This window comes from Cetorhinus maximus, chromosome 11, assembly GCF_964194155.1.
Source record: "Cetorhinus maximus chromosome 11, sCetMax3.hap1.1, whole genome shotgun sequence".
Taxonomy (NCBI): domain Eukaryota; kingdom Metazoa; phylum Chordata; class Chondrichthyes; order Lamniformes; family Cetorhinidae; genus Cetorhinus; species Cetorhinus maximus.
This window is the reverse complement of record NC_135889.1, coordinates 25,549,300-25,569,245: the sequence shown is the minus strand read 5'-3', so window position 1 is coordinate 25,569,245 and position 19,946 is coordinate 25,549,300. Positions and strand designations below refer to the sequence as shown.

The 19,946-nt window shown below is 46.1% G+C and overlaps 1 protein-coding gene across 4 annotated transcripts in view; it reads right to left on the bottom strand.

Annotated features, from left to right (window-relative positions):
- The window catches only part of cfap410 (cilia and flagella associated protein 410), an 80,156-nt gene that overhangs the window by 27,628 nt on the left and 32,582 nt on the right, over positions 1-19,946 (bottom strand). For all 4 annotated transcript variants that reach the window (XM_078551692.1, XM_078551690.1, XM_078551689.1 and 1 more), the window contains one exon: positions 3,056-3,285. In XM_078551692.1, coding sequence (XP_078407818.1) covers positions 3,056-3,285 — 230 coding nt within the window. The remainder of the gene's footprint in view (positions 1-3,055; positions 3,286-19,946) is intronic.

Sequence of the window (19,946 nt, the reverse complement as noted above, 5' to 3'; positions counted from 1 at the left end):
TTAAAAATTTGGGTCAGAGCCCCTGTGATCTCCTCCTTTGCCTCCCTCAGCAGTCTGGGACACAAATCATCCGGACTTAAAGATTTGTCCACTTTTAAGACTGCCAACACCACCAATACCTTGTCACTCCCTATATCAATTTGCTCAAGAACCTCGCAGTCTCTCTCCCCAAGTTCGATACCTTCATCCTCATTCTCTTGGGTGAAGACGGATGTGAAGTATTGGCTCAGCACTCTACCAATGTCCTCTGGCTCCACCCATAGATTGCCCTCTTGATCCCTTATGGGCCCTACTTTTTCCATGGTTATCCTCTTCCCATTGATATACTTATAGAATATCTTGGGATTTTCCCTACTTTTACCAGCAGGAGATGAGAGCTTTCTCATATCCCCTCTTTGCTCTCCTAATTGCTTTCTTAAGTTCCACCCTGCACTTTCTGTACTCCACTAATGCCTCTGCTGATTTGCTCCTCTTGTACCTGCTAAAAGCCTCTCTTTTCCTTCTCATCGTATCCTGAATATCTCTGGTGATCCATTGTTCTCTGGGCTTGATACTCCTTCCTATCACCCTAGTGGGAACATGTTGAGCCTGTGCCCTCCCCATTTCCTTTATGAACGCCCCCCACTGCTCCTCTGTAGATTTCCCCACAAGTAGCTGTTCCCAGTCTACCTTGGCCAGATCCTGCCTTACTTTACTAATATCCACTCTCCCCCAAGCCAAAACATTTTTTTTTTTGCAACTTGTCTATTTCTTTGTCCATAACAATCTTAAATTGTACCATGTTGTGGTCGCTATCACTAAAATGCTCCCCCACCACCACCTCAGCCACCTGTCCAGCTTCATTCCCCAGAATTAGGTCCAGCACTGCGCAGTCCTTTGTTGGACCCTCTACATGTTGATCTAAAAAGTTCTCCTGTGCACATTTCAAGAATCCACTCCATCCAAGCCCTTAACACTATGCCTATCCCAATTAAAGTTGGGAAAGTTGAAATCACCTAATATAATTACCCGATTGTTATTGTTTTTACACACCTCCACAAATCGTACACATATTTGCTCCTCAATTTCCCACTGAATATCTGGGGGTCTATAGTAAACACCTAACAATGTGGCTGCCCCTTTTTTATTCCTGAGCTCTACCCACAGAGCTTCATTCGATGCTCCCTCCAAGATATCATTTCTCCTTAATGCAGTAACTGACACCTTAACTAATAAATCAATGCCTCCTCCTCGTTTACCCCCTCCCCTGTCTCGCCTGAAGATTCTATAGCCCAGAATGTTGAGCTGCCAATCCTGCCCCTCCCTCAACCACGTCTCTGTGATGGCTACTATATCACAATTCCACGTGTCACTATTAAGGCCATTAAAGATCTAACTAAATGAAACTTTTTGCTGCCCATTGGGCAGGCGAAAAGGCCAAGCAGCTTTTGGATTTTTTGCAAAACCTCATCCACAGGTGGATAAAAATTTTCAAACTAATTTCTAACATAGAGTTAGACAGAGTCACATGAGGGGTCGTTATTAACATTTTTTCACTGAGCTCTGTGCCTCAGGGAGCTTTTAATGTGCGCAACCCCACGTACACTTCCGCGCTCGGGCTCCTCCCGCCCCCACCTCGGCAGTGCACAGTTCATGCTGGCTGGCCGTTAATTGGCCAGTCAGTGTGAAATCGCGGTAGGAGCCCAATCGCGGGTGGTGGTCGGCTTCCCAACCACTCCCGGGTCCGCCCGCCCGCCCACCAGAAAACCCTGGCCACAATTTCTAAATTTGCGGATGACCTCAAATTGGGGGAATAGTAAATGAGGAGGATTGCAACAAATTACAGGACATTAATAAACTTGCAGGCTTGGAAAATAATTGGCAAATTAAGTTCAAAATAGAAAAATGTGAGATACTTTGGTAGGAAGGATAGAGGCGTCACTTATTACTTTGAAGGTGCAATCTAGTTGAGGTAGAGGAACAAAGGGATCTTGAAGTATAAATACATCAATCAATAGAAATTGCAACACAGATTAGCAAGGTCATGAAAAAAGCAAACCAAGCACTAGAGGTTTTATTGCTAGAGGGATAGAATTGAAAAACAGGAACATTTTGCTAAATCTATATCAACTTCGGGTAGTGTGTGTCTCTCTGGTTGTCATATTCTAAACAAGATATAGAGGTACTAGAGAGGGTGCAGAGATGATTTATAGAAACATATGGCTACATATATCAGGAAAGATTAACAGGCTGGGTCTCTTCCCTCTTGAAAAAAGAAGGCTGAGAGGTCATCCAATAGAGGTCTTTAAATTTATGAAAGATTTTGATAGGGTGGATAAATAGTGCAAGTTTCTTCTTGTGGGCAAAAGCATAGCTAGAGGCCACCAATATAAGATAGTCACTGAGAGATCCAATAGGGAATTCAGAAGAAAATTCTTCACTCAGAGTGGTGAGAATGTGGAACTCGCTACCACAGAGAATGGTTGACCAAATAGTATAGATGCATTTAAGAGGAAACCAGACAAGCATATGAGGAAGAAGGCATATGATAGTGATGGCTATGATGGTAGATTTAGATCAGAAAAGGTTGGAAGAGGCTCGAATGGAGCATTAACACAGACATGGAATGGTTGGTCCAACTGGATATACCCCACAAAAACATGTAAAAATTTACAAATTCAAGGACACTATCTCACCAAACACTCCAAGGGCAGATACTACACCAGTTAGACACAGAGAAAAGTTTCCAGTGTAGGTACACCATGAAGCTCCTTTTCAATATAATGTATTTGTTGGGTAGTTTGGTACATTCTGTGGATGTGATTCGGTGCTTATATAAATACAGGAGATACTTGCTATAAGGTTTCAAATAGTTTTGTCAACACAGAGTGGAGTCACAGATAAAGAAACTCCTTAAAACATATTTTAATAATTTCTCAGTTTGGTAATTAACTTCAGTGACTCAGAGAGTAATGCCAGTTCCCATTCCAGAACAAGTGTCATGAACTAGGCACCAACAAACAAACCCTGCCAAATATATCCAGCTCAATGGTGCTGCAATCAAACACATCAGTACCTTGGTTGTCCAGCTTCTGCAGCTGTGGCAAGTTTCGCAAGACAGTCATTCTGTATTTGTGAGGGTCTGTCCCACAACAAGGGTTTTCTGACAACCACAGCACTCGTAGGCGGTGCAGCTCCTTCAGGTAGCAGATCTCCACCAGGCTTTGAATATTGTTTTTCCGGAGGTAAAGCTCACTAATATTCTGACAGTATTGAAAATCCACTAAAGAAGAGATGTTGTTCACACTTTGGGGGAAAAAAAACACAAGATAAAACAAATTTTAGCCCTCTGTGTCAAAACAAGAAAACTCACAAAAAACCCAGTTACAGAAACAGCCCCCTCCTCCAAGAACTTTCATGGAGGTAGATTCCACCACAGTTTCAGTAGCTCTTTGGTACCTCAACCAAAGTATCTGTTCTTTTTCATGAACCTCAACAGTGAACAGCCATTACACAAGGCCACCTCGGTCCAACCCAATTCTGTTTCCCTCGACAGTGATCCTGGCTGATTCTGTGCTCCATGCCAGTGATCTTGGTCGATTGTTTTGTTCTGCTCTCCACGGCCCTGTACTCCAACTGTTATCCTAGTTGAGATCAACTAAAATCAACAAAAACAAGGTAATGAACCTAGCCGTGTTACCCACTGTACCACAATTAACTATAATACCAATGTCATGAAGCTATTGATGTATATATTATTGGAAAATATTTTTCTTTTAAAATAGAGGTTTAATCTGTGGGTGTGTCTTAATTGGATTAAAGCCAGCTAGTCTGGGTGCTTTGATGTGTATTAGTTTTTGAGATATAAACAGAGAATTAGAGGTGCATTTGCATTTGTTGAATAGACCATTCAAGTAGTGGGGTGGAATCTGGCACCTAGCTAGCAGAGACCAAGCAATATGTTTATATTACTAATAAATTAGTACTATGAAAGGGGTTTTATTGTTAGAAGAGGTGGAGTTCAAAGGGCTGGTGATAATAATGAGAATTTACATTCAATAAGAAGTGCTAGGCAGGGCAGAGGCAATGTAAGGTCAAAGTAGCTGTAAGCCTACAACTGTCTCCACCGGAACCAAAGTGAGAGGAACCTCATTTTGAATTTGTAAGATGAAAATGCTTTGCCTGGTGCCTGGTTAAGTATATGGGTTGCTGTTGCCTTAATGGAGATTAGTTTAGGAATTTGTTAGAAGATATGATAGTAGTAATTTGTAGCCATGTGTATATATTTAACTTGTGTAAATTAATGAAATGCGTTTCATTTAGTTTAATACAAAACCTCTTGAGAACTGGTGGTCTGATTCCTGAATTTAGAATTGCATCTCAAACATACCACTTAAAAATTTAGGTTATGACTGTTGCTTAAAGTTTCCTTCTGGGATTTTTAAATAACTCAGCTTTACCAAACTGCTGTCTCAGAACTACCAGCCAGAGCCAAGTCCATAGTACCACAGGTGGTTCAGCTACACAGGCAAGGAAGTCTAGAAGAGCAATTGTGATAGAGGATTTGATAGTTAGGGAAAAAGATAGGTGTTTCTGCGGCCGCAAACATGAATCCAGGATGGTTTGTTGCCTCCCTGGTGCCAGGGTCAAGGATGTCGCTGAGCAGCTGCAGAGCCACCCTGAGTGGGGAGGATGAACAACCAGCAGTCATGGTCCACATCGGTACCAATAGGTAGTAAGAAGCATGCGGTCCTGCAGTCAGGATTTAAGGAGTTAGGTAGAAAATTAGCAAGCAGGACCTCAAATGTAGTAATCTCCTGATTACTCCAAGTGCCATGTGCAAGTAAGTACAGAAAAAAGGAGGATTAGACAGATGAATGCAGGGCTGGAAAGATAGTGCAGGAGGGAGGCCTTTAGATCCTTGGGACATTGGGACTGGTTCTAGGGAAGACGGGACCTGTTGAAACCAGACAGGTTGCACCAGAACAGAGCCGGGACTGAGTTCCTTGCGGGGCATTTTGACAGTGCTGTTGGGGAGGGTTTAAACTAACTTGGCAGGAACATGGGAACCAGGAGGAAAAATCAAAGAGGAATACCAAGGTGCACAAAATACTACAAGAGGCAAATAACACTAGAATACTAAGTGAAGAGCTGGGTTCAGAGTAAGGGAGAAAGTATTAGAGCCTAAATCAGGGTTACACTGCATGTATGTGAATGCATGGAGCATGGAAAATAAGATTGGTGAGTTACAGGTAGAGATTGCCATGTGGAATTATGATGTGGCTATAACAGAGACCTGGCTCAGGGAAAGGCAGGACTGGGGCTTAAATATTTCAGGGTACAAGGTATTCAGGAAAGATAGGAAAGGAAGAAAAGGGGGTGGGGCGGTGGTATTGATTGCTGAAGGAAGAGAACGTCCCAGAGGAATCAAGGTCAGAATCAATCTGGCAAGTGCTAAGGGACAAAAAAGGTGCAATTACATTGCTTGGTGTAGCTTATAGGCCACCAACCAGTGAGAAGAATGTAGTGGAAAAAATCTGCAAGGAAATTACAGAGAGGTGCAAGAAACAAGTAGTTAAATGGGGCCTTTAATGACCCAAATATAGACTGGGATAGTGTAGTGTTAAGGGCAAAGAGGGGCACGAGTTCCTAGAGTGCATTCAGGAGAATTTTCTACAGCAGTGTGTGTCTAGTTCAATGAGAAAGGATGCACTGCTACACCTGGTTCTTAGGAATGAGGTGGGCAAAGTGTCAGTGGGAGAACATTTAGAAGACAGTGATCATTATATCATAAGATTTAGGATAACTATGGAAAAGGACAAAGAACAATCCAGAGTAAGAATAATTAACTGGGGGAAAGCCAACTTCAACGGGATGAGATCAGATCTGGGCCAAATAAGTTGCAGCCAAGGGTTGGCAGGAAAAAGGGTAGCTGAACAGTTATCTTCAAAGAAGAGATGGTTCCGACATAGGCAAGGTATATTCCCACAAAAGAGAAAGCTAGGGCAAACAAATCCAGAGTTCCCTGGATGACAAAGGAAGTAGAAATTAAGGTAAAGAAGTGTGCTTATGACAGGTGTCAGGTAAAAAATGCAATTAAGAACCAGGCTGAAAACAGAAGGCTCAGAGGGGAGGTGAAAAAGCAAATAAGAGAAGCAAAGAGGGAGTATAAAAATAAACCGGCAGCCAACACAAAAGGGAATTCCAAAGTCTTCCATAGGCATATAAACAGTAAAACAGTGGTAAAAGGAGGAATAGGGACCAATACACATGGAGGCAGGGGGCATGTCCGAGATATTAAATTAATATTTTGCACCTGTCTTTACCAAGATGCTACCCAAGCCATTGTGAAAGGGGAGAAAATTGAATCATTAGAAGGGTTTAAAATAGCTAAGCAGGAGGTATTGATTAGGCTGTCTGTACTTAAAGTTAACAAGGTCCAGATGAGATGCATTCAAGGATACGGAGGGAAGTGGGAGTGGAAATTGCAGGGTCACTGGCCATAATTTTTCAGTCTTCCTTAGACTCAGGGGTTGTGCCAGAGGACTAGAAAATTGTAAACATTACACCCTTGCTCAAAAAAGGGTGTAAGGATAAGCAAAGCAACTGGAGGCCAGTGAGTTTAACTTCAATGGTGGGGAAACCTCCAGCAACTATAATTTGGGACAGAATTGATAGTCACATGGACAAATGTTGGTTAACTAAGGAGAGCCAGCATGAATTTCTTCAGAGAAAGTCATGGGCAGAATTTTTCAGTCGGCGTGCGGGGGCAGGCCCGACACTCCAACGCATAAAATGATGCGCAATGACGTCAGGCATGCATCCCGAAGTCATCGCACATAGTTGTGATGTTTCGTTCAGCTGGTGCGTGCCGGAGTCGGCTGCACGCCCGCTGATATGTAAACGGCCTATTAAGGTCATTAAGAAATTAATTGAATTACTTGTTAATGCTGCCCGTCCAACCTTACGGTTGGCAGGCAGGAGAAAAGGCCAAGCGGCCTTCGCGTTTTTTAGGAAACCTCATCCACATGCGGAATGAAGTTTCCTAAAGCTTTTCTTTAATAAATAAAATCCTTTTCACACATATAAAAACATGTCCCATCTCATGTGGCGCAGTCACATGAGGGGACATGTTTAAATAAATTTTTGACCCATTTATTTAATTTTTTCCATATCGATTCAATCTCCAAGGCAGCTCTGTGCCCCAGGGAGATCGAAGCACTCTTCCGCGCATATGCGCAAAAGAGCACTGGCCCCAGCTCTCCCTCCTCCCCCTGCCCGCACAAGCGCTACCGGTCGCGTCTTATGCTGGGCAGGCCTTAATTGGCCTGCTCACGTAAAATGGCAGCACGGAGCCGATCGCTGTCCGCGATTGGTTCTGCGCCCGCCCACGCCTGCTGCTGCCGAGCCCGCCCGCCATATGAAAAATTCTGCTCCATGTTTAACTGACTTTCTGAAGTTTTTCGAAGAAGTAACAGAGAGGGTTGGTGAGGAGAATGCAGTTGATGTGGTATACATGGACTTCCGAAAGGCATTTGATACAGTGCTGCACAACAGACTTGTGAGCAAAGTTATAGTTCATGGAATAAAAGGGGTAGTAGCAACATGGATACAAACTTGGCTATTCCCACTAGTGAAAGGATTGAGAATGAGGGGACACAGATTTAAAGTAATTAGCAAAAGAAGCAAAAGCGATACAAGAAAAAACGTTTTCACACAGTAACTGGTTAGGATCTGGAATGCACTCCCTAAGAGTGTGGTCGACGCAGGTTCAGTTGAGGGATTCAAGAGGGAATTAGTTAATTATTTGAAAAGAAACAATCTGCAGGGATATGGGGAGAAGGCAGGAGGTGAAGGCACTAGGTGAAAACCTCTTTTAGAGAGCGGGTGTATACGCGATAGGCCGAATGGCCTCCTTCTGAGCTGTAACAATTCTGTGATTCTCTGTGATTAGTTATGATACAAAATTCAACTTCCATGAGAAAATAGTTAGTTCGTAACTTTTGCCTGTTGAAGTGAGTTTGTGTTAGAAGGCTGGAAAAGTCAATTATGCTTACCAGACAGAGATTTTAGCTGAAAGGCATTCAGCTACAAATTTCGTCCTAGCAGAATTAACTCCTCCAGGGCCACAACTGCTTAAGGCAAGTTGGATGATTTGATTGACAACTCAGTCAAGATAAAGCCCGAGAGGCCTTCTTGTTAAAGCTGAAATTCGTCAAGTGAATAAAAGGATGAGGTAATCCTTGGATTACATATGAATCTGAACTAGAATAAAAAAAAATACATTTTTCACAATGTGATAAAGCTTTGCCAGCAAATAAACCTTTGAGTTGAGAACTGAGATGTGTGAATATTTCAGTATTTTGTATCTTAAGTGTGACTACCACCCCCTCTCCCACCCTGAGTAATTGCACCTCTTCTGTCATCCATCCTGTTTTTTGGCAAGTACAACTCTTGCCTTGAGTATAAATGACTTTTTAGGCTAATGTCAGCAATCAAGATGACCCATGTTGAGTTTGTTACAAATGAGTACATTCAGAGCCTGTCTCTGTAAATACGTATTGTATGTAAAGGATTGTATCATTGATTGATGAATAAAATATATGCTATTTCTTAGTTCTCACATTTGAATCAAAGGAAAGGATGAATGACCATCACATAAGCCAACAGAGAGCTTTTGTGCTTAGACAGAAGCCATCAAGGCATCCATCAAAACATGCAATGGCAACTTGTAAAAATTGTCAATTTTATCAAATTGATTGGTAGTTTGTCAAGCCACTGAAAGGGAAATTGTGGCCTTCAAGACTGATTCAGGGCGAAGAGTTGGAAAAGTTAGTTAAACTGTTTCAATCAATTGGAGATTCGACGATAAAGAGACTATTTTGTGAGACTATTTCTCACAAATCAGGAATAAAGTTTCAAAATTTGATTTGTTCTTTCTGATATATATCAAAAGTCATTCAAATGAACAGAACTTGAAACTACAGGGAAAAGGACAAGGGATGTGAAAGAAATTGTGGGATGTGAAAGAAATTGTGGTTGAGTGGAAGACGACTCTTTTCACTTCCCAAATTTGCAGTGATACATAGCTGATCATAATTTTCAGAGGGCTTTTGACATGTCAGTGTCAAAATTAACTAGTAAGAAACTACAGAAGAGATTTGTTGATTTGACAGTCTGAGATTACCCGTTGGTTCATAAAAGATTAATTCTGCTTTGATATAGTGAATTTGCAGGAATTAGTGAACCTGTTCATTGTCAATAGATGTTGGCTGGAGTTTGATCTACTGATGCTATAAACTTGATAGACAACTATGATCAAATGGTACAAAAATCTTTATTAAGGTCAAAGAGATTCATAAAGTCATGATGGCACTGAAGGAGGCCATTTGGCCCACTGAGGCCATGTCAGCTCTCTATGGAACAATCTTATCAATTTCACTACTCTGGTCCATCCCCAAAGCTCTGCAAATATATTTTTCCCTCAAATGCCCATCCAGTTTCCTTTAAAATCACTGATCATCTCCACTTCTGTCATCCTCATAAGCAGAGAGTACCGGGTCATTACCATTTGCTGTGTAAAAATGTTTTTCCCCCTAGCATTTCTTGCCACAACCTTAAAATCAGTGTCCCCAAGACTTTGTACCATTAGCAAATGGGAACAACTTTTCTTTATATATCTTATCTAAACTTGTCATAATCTTGTACACTTCTATCAAGTTTCCCCTCAATCTCCTTTGCTCCAAGGAGAAAAACCCTAGCTTCTTCACCCTCACCTGTATCAGCTGTGGCTCAGTTGGTAGCATACTTGAACCTGGAACCTTATGATCCAGAGGCAAGTCCCACTCCAGGTTTTGAGCACAAAAATCACTCCACTTTAGTATTGAAGGAGCATTGCACTATTGGAGATGCCATCTTGCAGGTGAGATGTTAAACTGAGGCCCCATTTGCCTGCTCAGGTGCCTGTAAAAGATCCCGTGGCGCTAGTCTCCTTAGAACAAAAAAGGCTGAGAGGTGACTTGATTGAGGTGTGCAAAATTATGAGGGGATTAGATAGAGTGGGAAGGATAAAATTGTTTACCTTGGTGAAGAATTCTAGAACCAGGAGACATAGATTTGAGACATAGACTTTACAGCCTTCCGGGCTGAATATTGAATTCAACAACTTTAGATCTTGAACTCCCCCTCCCCCCATCCCCAACCTGTTTCCTCCCCCTCCCTTTTGTTTTTTTTTGTTGTTTTCAAAAATTTATATAGATTTTTCTTTTCCCACCTATTTGCATTATTTTTAAATCTACAACTAATACCTTGTCAATCTTTCCATCCCACCCCCACTAGAGCTGTACCTTGAGTGTCCTGCCATCCATTCTTAATTAGCACTTTTCTTAGATAATATCTTAAATATAATACCTTCAACACCTCTTTGATCCTTTTGCCTGTGACATTTTTTGATTATCTGCTCCTATCACTGCTTGCTTGTCCCTACAACCACCCCACCCTCAACTTCTCTCCCCCCGCCCCCCACCTTAAACCAGCTTATATTTCTCCCCTCTCCTAACTATATTTCAGTTCTGTTGAAGGGTCGTGTGGACCCGAAACGTCAACTCTTTTCTTCTCCACCGATGCTGCCAGACCTGCTGAGTTTTTCCAGGTAATTCTGTTTTTGTTTTGGATTTCCAGCATCCGCAGTAGTTTTTTGTTTTTATCTCTGTGTTTAATTGACTGCCACTTCTCTTCAAGAAATGCCTTCCTTGAAGAAGTATTGCTCTGTTCTCCGACAGGATTTCCGCCTGTCTCTTCTGCCTTGTTCACCTTCATTGCTTTCCATTTCTCTCCTGGTGTTTGACAAGGTGTTTACTAAAACCCGCTTTCACAGCCATATTTCCTTTCTCAGTGACTGTCTCCGTCTCCGACTCACCCCACGTGGATTTCAACTGAAATTCCATCCCTCTTGTTTCGAACCCACCCAGGATTACAGGTATCTCCGGGACATAAAACGTTTCTCGGACTGCTGTTCCCGTCGCATTCTGAGATCCACACTCAGTGCCATGCGCCGCCATATGAACACACTCGACCTCTCCCTCCAGCAGCACCGCCGCACCCTTTTTCAAAGCTGCACGTGCCCCCAGTTTCATTTTATTCTTCGCCTCATCCGACACCTCAACAAGAAACTTTTTCTCTTTCTCTCAAGTGCTAAGGAACTCAAGCTCCAACAACTCATCGACACCAACACCCATCTGGGACCCTCCACCCCTGCTTGTCCCTCCGTTCCCACTCCATCTTCCAATACCAGCCCCAGCCGCGTATTCACTATACCCCCTGACCTTCCCCTCTCCGATGCTGAACGTTCAGTGCTCAGCAAAGGACTTAGTTTCATACCCTTACGCCCTCATCTCAATGAATTTCGGGCTCGGCACGATGCTGAACTCTTCTTCCGCCGTCTTCGTCTCCGTGCTCACTTCTTTGGTCAGGAGTCCTCTCCCCGTTCAACGGATCCTTTTACCCACCTCCAATACTCTCCCTCCACCTGGACCCCTCCCTCTGGATTCTTACCTTGTCTTGATCTTTTCATTGAGAACTGTCGGCGTGACATTAGCCGTCTCAATTTCTCTGCTCCTCTCACCCATTCTAATCTGTCTCTCTCTGAACTTACTGCACTCCGTTCTCTCAGGTCCAACCCCAACATTGTCATCAAACCCGCTGACAAGGGTGGTGCTGTTGTTGTCTGGCGCACTGACCTCTACCTCGTGGAGGCTGAGCGTCAACTCGCAGACACTTCCTCCTACCTTTCCCTGGACCATGACCCCACCACGGAACATCAAGCCATTGTTTCCAGGACTGTCACTGACCTCATCTCCTCTGGAGATCTTCCTCCCACAGCTTCCAACCTGGTAGTCGCCCAACCTCGGACAGCCCGCTTCTACCTCCTACCCAAAATCCACAAACAGAACTGTCCCAGCAGACCAATCGTGTCAGCCTGTTCCTGCCCCACGGAACTCATTTCTCGTTATCTTGACTCCCTTCTCTCTCCCCTTGTCCAGTCCCTTCCCACCTATATCCGTGATTCCTCTGACACCTTACGTCACATCAACAATTTCCAGTTCCCTGGCCCCAACCGCTTCCTCTTCACCATGGATGTCCAATCCCTCTACACCTCCATCCCCCACCAGAATGGTCTGAGGGCACTTAGCTTCTTCCTTGAACAGAGGCCCGAACAATCCTCATCCACCATTACTCTCCTCCGTCTGGCTGAACTTGTTCTCACACTGAACAATTTCTCCTTTAACTCCTCTCACTTCCTCCAAGTAAAAGGTGTGGCTATGGGTACCCGCATGGGCCCCAGCTATGCCTGTCTCTTTATGGGGTATGTGGAACATTCCTTGTTCCAGTCCTACTCCGGCCCCCTCCCACAACTCTTTCTCCGGTACATCGATGATTACTTCGGCTTCATGCTCTCGTCGGGACCTGGAAAAATTGATTAATTTTGCTTCCAATCTCCACCCCTCCATCATTTTCACATGGTCCATCTCTGACACTTCTCTTCCCTTCCTTGACCTCTCTGTCTCAATTTCTGATGATAGACTGTCCACCAATATCCATTACAAGCCTACCGACTCCCACAGCTACCTCGACTACAGTTCCTCACACCCCGCTTCCTGTAAGGACTCCATCCCATTCTCTCAGTTCCTTCGCCTCCGTCGCATCTGTTCTGATGACGCTACCTTCAAAAACAGTTCCTCTGACATGTCCTCCTTCTTCTTTAACCGAGGTTTTCCACCCACAGTCGTTGACAGGGCCCTCAACCGTGTCTGGCCCATCTCCCGCGCATCCGCCCTCACGCTTTCTCCTCCCTCCCAGAAACATGATAGGGTCCCCCTTGTCCTCACTTATCACCCCACCAGCCTCCGCATTCAAAGGATCATCCTCTGCCATTTCCGCCAACTCCAGCATGATGCCACCACCAAACACATCTTCCTTTCACCCCCCCTGGCGGCATTCCGTAGGGATCGTTCCCTCCGGGACACCCTGGTCCACTCCTCCATCACCCCCTACTCCTCAACCCCCACCTTTGGCACCTCCCCATGCCCACGCAGAAGATGCAACACCTACTCCTTCACTTCCTCTCTCCTCACCGTCCAAGGGCCCAAACACTCCTTTCAAGTGAAGCAGCATTTCACTTGCATTTCCCCTAACTTAGTCTACTGCATTCGTTGCTCTCAATGCGGTCTCCTCTACATTGGAGAGACCAAACGCAAACTGGGCGACCGCTTTGCAGAATACCTGCGGTCTGTCTGCAAGAAAGACCCAAACCTCCCTGTCGCTTGCCATTTTAACACTCCACCCTGCTCTCTTGCCCACATGTCTGTCCTTGGCTTGCTGCATTGTTCCAGTGAAGCCCAACGCAAACTGGAGGAACAGCACCTCATCTTCCGACTAGGCACTTTACAGCCTTCCGGGCTGAATATTGAATTCAACAACTTTAGATCTTAAACTCCCCCTCCCCCCATCCCCACCCTGTTTCCTCCCCCTCCCTTTTGGTTTTTTTTGTTGTTTTCAATAATTTATATAGATTTTTCTTTTCCCACCTATTTGCATTATTTTTAAATCTACAACTTAAACCTTGTCAATCTTTCCACCCCACTCCCATTAGAGCTGTACCTTGAGTGTCCTGCCATCCATTCTTAATTAGCACTTTTCTTAGAAACTATCACCACCTTCAACACCTCTTTGATCCTTTTGTCTGTGACATCTTTTGATTATCTGCTCCTATCACTGCTTGCTTGTCCCTACAACCACCCCACCCTCAACTTCTCTCCCCCCGCCCCCCACCTTAAACCAGCTTATATTTCACCCCTCTCCTAACTATACTTCAGTTCTGTTGAAGGGTCGTGTGGACCCGAAACGTCAACTCTTTTCTTCTCCACCGATGCTGCCAGACCTGCTGAGTTTTTCCAGGTAATTCTGTTTTTGTTTTTGACATAGATTCAAGATAAGTGACAGAAGGTGTAGGGGGGACATGAGGAAGAACTTTTTTACGCAGAGGGTAGTGGGTGTCTGGAATTCGCTGCCTAAGTTGGTGATAGAGGCAGAAACTCTAAACTCTTTTAAAAAGTACCTGGATCTGCACCTTAAGTGCTGTAAACTGCAGGGCTATGGGCTGGGTGCAGGAAGGTGGGATTAGAAAGGGTACCTGGGTGTCCTCGGGCTGGCATGGACAATATGGGCCGAATGGCCTCCTTCTGTGCTGTAACTTTTCTATGGTTCTAAGAGTAAATGGTCAATATTTATCCTTCAAATCCACATTACTAAAAATAGATTGTCACATTGCTGTTTGTGCAAGCTTGCTGAGCGCAAATTAGCTGCCTTGTTTCCTACATTATAATAGTGATTGTAATGTGATTTGAGACGTCCAGTGGTCATGAAAATTGTTATGTAAATGCAAGTCTTTCTGTTTTCCTTTCTTCTAGCTGAAATCTCTCATACCTGGAATAGTCTGATAAATCTCCTCTGCACCCTCACATCCTTTCAAAATGCAGTGATCAGAAACAGAAGCAGTACTCGTAATGTGGACTAAGGCAAAGCTTTATAGTACCCATGGAAGATTGGTAGATTATGGCAAGCCCTTCCAATATCCCCACTCCCACTTCCTTTAGCAGCCTGGGATTTTAATTTTATGGGACGTGGGCCAGCATTTGTTAGGCCATTTCAGAGTTAAGAGTCAACTACATTGCTGTGGGTGTGGAGTTACTCATAGGCCACACCAGGTAAGGATGGCAGATTTCCTTCCTTAAAAGGATATTAGCAAAGCAGATGGATTTTTACAACAATCAATGCTAGTGTCATGATGATATCTTGTCAGCATCCTCTTCCTCAGTAGCTACTGATGCAACGTACTAATTAAGTTTTCTAGCTTGCCCTGCATCTCTAAATAGATATCATCTTAACAGGCCCCCTGCCGGTAGAAGATTTTTGGTTCTCTTTTATATTAACTGCCATTCTATTCTCATTCTGTTTGCTAGACTTATCCTCCTTTTCACTTCCCCTCTCAATTTATTGTATTTAGTCTAGTTCTTACTTGAAGAGTTCACTTGACATTTTATTTAATCAAATTCTCTCTCTCCCTTGTTATCCAAAGAATCCTGACTTCTGTTCCCACACCTTTTGCCCTTTTTGGAATGTACTAGCCTGTACTCCTCCTTAAAGATCAATGAACAATCCATTACAATTTTTCCTGTCAGTCTTTGGTCTCTCATCTCATTGAAGTTAGCTCTTGTCCAATCTAGAAGTTCCAATTTAGATTGTTCCTCACTCTGCTCTATTACTAATCTAAACCTTATGATATGATGATTACTTTTACCATGTAATTCCCCCACAGACACTTGGGGCAGATTCTTCACCTTGGTGAGCAGGTGCACGCCTGACTCGCTCGAGCAGGTGCACGCCTGACTCGCTCGAGCGTGAAATGACGCGCGTTGACGTCGGGCAAGTGTCCCGACGTCAACGTTCACTCTCGCGATATTTCAGTCGGCGGGTGTGCACGAGAGATGGAGCCACACCCGCTATTAATTAAGAGGCCAGTTAAGGCCCTTGACACCCCAATTGTCAGCGATTTTACTTTGTCTGTACAATTTGTCGGCCGTCGCACGGGCAAAACGGCAGGCGACCAGGCCACAATTTGCAAAAGTTCATCCACGGGCGGGATAAGAAGAGTCAATTGTCAATGTGAGTAATGAGGTGTTTTGGAGATCGTGTGCTACTGGTTGCTCATTTGAACAGGACAGCTTCATTCTGAGCATTTCTAGGCTTTGTTTCAGGACTCATTGTTGTCTTCAAGGCCCTCAGAGGATTCAGACTGTGTGGGCCCTTCCAGATATCAGACAGCCTTCCATAACCCTGGTAATGGGGAGTGTGGTCTCCGCTGGAGGCACCTCCTCTGAGGAGGAAGGGAGGGCCAGAAGCGAGAGGAGGCCAGGTGTCCTAATGCAGCTTCCGGGTGGGGACCTGTGGGAGGAGAGGCGCAGGGACAAGGGGCACAGGGCCAGCAGGAAGAAGGGGCCGCAGAAGACTGCACTATCCTGCCGCTAGGGTTTACAGGCGGTGATGCAGCTACCTCAATATGTCTAAATTGCAATGCCAAAGGAGGCTCCGCCTCTCCAGGGAGACCGTTAACTCCATTTGTCAGATGATCAGCCTGACATCAGCTCCGGCTGTGTGGGTGGACACCCCGTGCCAGTGGCTTTGAAGGTCACAGGGCCCTCCAGTTCTACGCCTCCAGCTCTTTCCAGGGCTCAGTGGGGGATGTGTGTGGAGTCTCCCAATCAGCTGTCCACAGTTGCGTCAAACTCTCTGTTCAGGCGTGCATTCATCATTCATTTCCACATAGACAAGGCCAGCCAAGCTGAGCAAGCCAAAGGCTTTGCAGCCATTGCTGGGTTCCCCCGCATCCAGGGTGCCACTGACTTGCACACATGTGGCCATCAAGACGCCAGCGGGTGAGCGGGTGCCTTTGTCAACATGAACGTACAGATACTGTGTAATCACATAATGCAGATTCAGCAAGTCTGTGCAATGTAGCCTGGTCCCATGATGCTTATATCCTGAGACACTCAGAGGTGCCGAGGCTCTCCAGTGCTCCAGCCTGACTGGGCAAATGGCTGCTGGGTGACAAGGGCTATCCCTTGAAAAGGTGGCTCATGATGCTTCTCTGCCACCCAAGAATAAAGGCCGAGCGGCGGCATGACAAGAGCCATGCCTCCACAGTGCAGCGGTAGAGAGACCATTGGTCTTCTCAAGATGCGCTTCTGATGCCTGGACCACTGCAATACCCCCCAGTGCGGGTGTCACTGATAGTGGTTGCATGCTGTGCTCTCCGCAATCTGGCTCTGGCAAAGGGGGACCCAATGGAGGAAGAGGATGCTGACGCAGCTCCACAGGCAACAGACGATGAGTCCAGTAGTAAGTCTGAGGACGAGCACGGTGAGGAGAACGCTGAGGGCATGGAAGCGGACCTGGGTGACTTCCAAGGAGGCAGGGACACCCGGGACGCTCCTTCAGCTTGGCTACCAAATAAGAACTACCACCACATGCCTTGGCTGCTGCCTCCATCCTCGATCCCAGAGAGGAGCATTTCCTTGGCCACCAAGATACACTCAGTGTGTATTGCACTGCCTATGCAATAAAGTTTCAAAAGACACATGTCCATCATTAAATATTGGCCTGCTCTGCACCTACAGATCAAGTGAAGCCTACTCAGGCCAATAACACAAAATCAAATGTCATTTAATGTTGGAAGTGACAGATTCCTGAACTGAACATTAACCGGTGTTCTAAAACAAAAACAGAAACAGAAATATCTGGAAAAACTCGGCAGGTCTGGCAGCATCGGCGGAGGAGAACCGGTGTTGGTAGTCACACCATTAAAAACCTAAAAGCAAAATGGGGGAACAAATTATCACCCACCACCAGCCCATCTTGTGCTTTAAACTTGCGTTTACGGGTGCAACGTCTAGGTGCTTCCCCCCTCGCTGGCACCAGCATTGGAGACAGCCTACTGATTCTGCTGTCTTGTTGGCCTTGACAACCTTGCCGGTCATCTTCTGGCCAGTGGAGCCTGTGGTGGCCCCACCTGGGAGGAAGTGGCCAGTGCCATGGCTGGCATCTCCCAGTCGCCACAGCCTCATCAGATGCCACAGTCACTGGCAGAGGGACAGAGGAACTGCTGCCATCATCTGGAGCGCCCTGAGAGGGGCCCACAGAGACAACAGGCAGCTCATACGCCAATGTGAGGTCGCTCTGGACCTCCCTGCTCACCACTGATGTTCGGACACCTAGCCCAATACTGGGTGCCCAATCCATCTCACATACAGACACTGACCAGCTGAGGTCATTGCCTGTGTGTGGGCTTGCAGGTCTGAGCGCATACCAAGAGACCCCCGATTCCATCCCTGGAGCAGTCTCTCCATGAGAGTCACCACTCTCTCCATGGAGGAGGCACTGCGCTCGGCCATGAGGGTCAACGCAGTGGCATTGCTCCGCAGGGACTTGTCCAAAACAGTGACCACGGCACGCATGCCCTTATGGATCTCCACTAGATCCTCCCACACACCCCACAGCATCCAGCATCTGCTGCCTAATGGACGACTCCAGAGGCCCAACGTCAGCCTTCAACTGGGCATCGTCCTGGTCATCAGCAGTCCTCCGATTACTGGCACCCTGGACACTCTCTGCCTCTGCCTGCAACTCAAGCAAGCGTGAATGCCCTCACCAATGTTCACCGAGAGACCAGATGGCAATCTAATGCCCGCCAAGGTGCTGGTATCTGCGCTGGTAACTACTTGAGAGAGTGGGTGTGATGCAGGTGCATGGGAAGCATGGTGGTCCTTCAAGGTCCTGAGTGCAAACACCTGCTGGTGAACCTAAAAAGGAAGAAGACGAACATATCATCACACTGTCGCTGTGCGTGCCAGGCACCCTGGTGAGACAACAGAGATCTGCATCATGGTACCCTCTTCTTTCGATTATCAATGGGGACTCCAGGTTCAAAGATCACATCAATGAAGAGAGTACACTAGTATGGTTGCATAAGCCGAAATTCTCACCTCAGTGCACTGCACTCTTACCTTCATCTGACACCCCAACGTCACCATGGCTGGTTGGCCAAGGCCTCTCAAGCTCCAATGTCTCCTGCTCATAGCAGGAGAGGATGAGGTTTTGGGGTCCCTGCCAGTCCGCGATCTCTCAATACTGATATGGGATGTCTTCTCCTGAAAGGATAGAGGAGCATTGATTAATCCACTCTCTACCTGCAGTACCATTGCAGCCTGGCCAACCCCACCTCGCATGACACATCTGATTCCCCTCGGCCCACAAGGCACTCAGTCCAAGCAGCCAGGGCTCACCCCCTTGGCCAACTCCGGTGTCATTGACAGGTGCAACTCAGGCTCTAGCACCCTTGAGCTCCACGGGGAGATGGCCAGCCCTTAACACTTCAGCACACTGACCCATGCCAACATGGTACTCACCCTTCCTGAGTGCAGCAGATCATTGAAGCGCTTCTGACACTGGAGCCAGGTAAGCTGCACCACATCATGGCTGCTCACCCGGGATGCCACCAGCTCCCATGCCTTCTTGGTGAAGTGCAGTAGCCTCCTCCTCTTCCCGCCTCTGGGAACAAGGGTGTCCCTTCTGGTAGCCACCTCCTCCAGGAGGGCAGCGAAGCACTCGTCAGAGACACATGGGGCCCACTGCCCCGCCGACCTCCCCTCCTGCATAGATTCTCCTTCCTGGGTCGCAGCCATGTCGCTGCTGCAACTCCACGCAGGCAGCCTCCCTGGGTCTGCCTGCATCGCTTTTGAATCGGCTGCCAGGTTGCCATTGGACCCAGTGGAGAACAGGCCCCATTCCGCCATCCCAGGTGCCCTCCCCTTCTCGCAGGTTCTCCAGCCGGCTTTCACACCGGGTGGGCCTTAATTGGCCTCGATCGCAGGCGGCGGTCGGCTTCCCGACTGCCCTCTCCGAGCTAACCTGACAAGGGCAAAATTCTGCCCTTGGTCCACCTCATCGCAGCACCAGTTCCAACAATGACTCCTTCCTAGTTGGACTGAGAACACATTGTCAAGGAAGATTTCCTGAACACACCTCAGAAGTTCCTTCTCATCCTTTTCTCTAACATCATCCCAATCAATATTTGGGTAATTAAAGTCCCCCAATATCACTACTCTATAGTGATATTGCACATCTCTATGACTTCCCTGCAGATTTGCTCCTCTATCTCTCACTCCCTGTTTGAAAGCCTACAGAATAACCCCAGTGGCGTGATCATGCCTTTCTTGCCTCTCAACTCTAATCAAATGGATTCTGTTCTTGCCGCCTCAAATATCCTCTCTCTTGTAATCCACTCCATTTCCCTTTTTTCCTTCCCTAACTTTTCTGAACACTTTGTATCCTTGAATATTACATACGGAGTT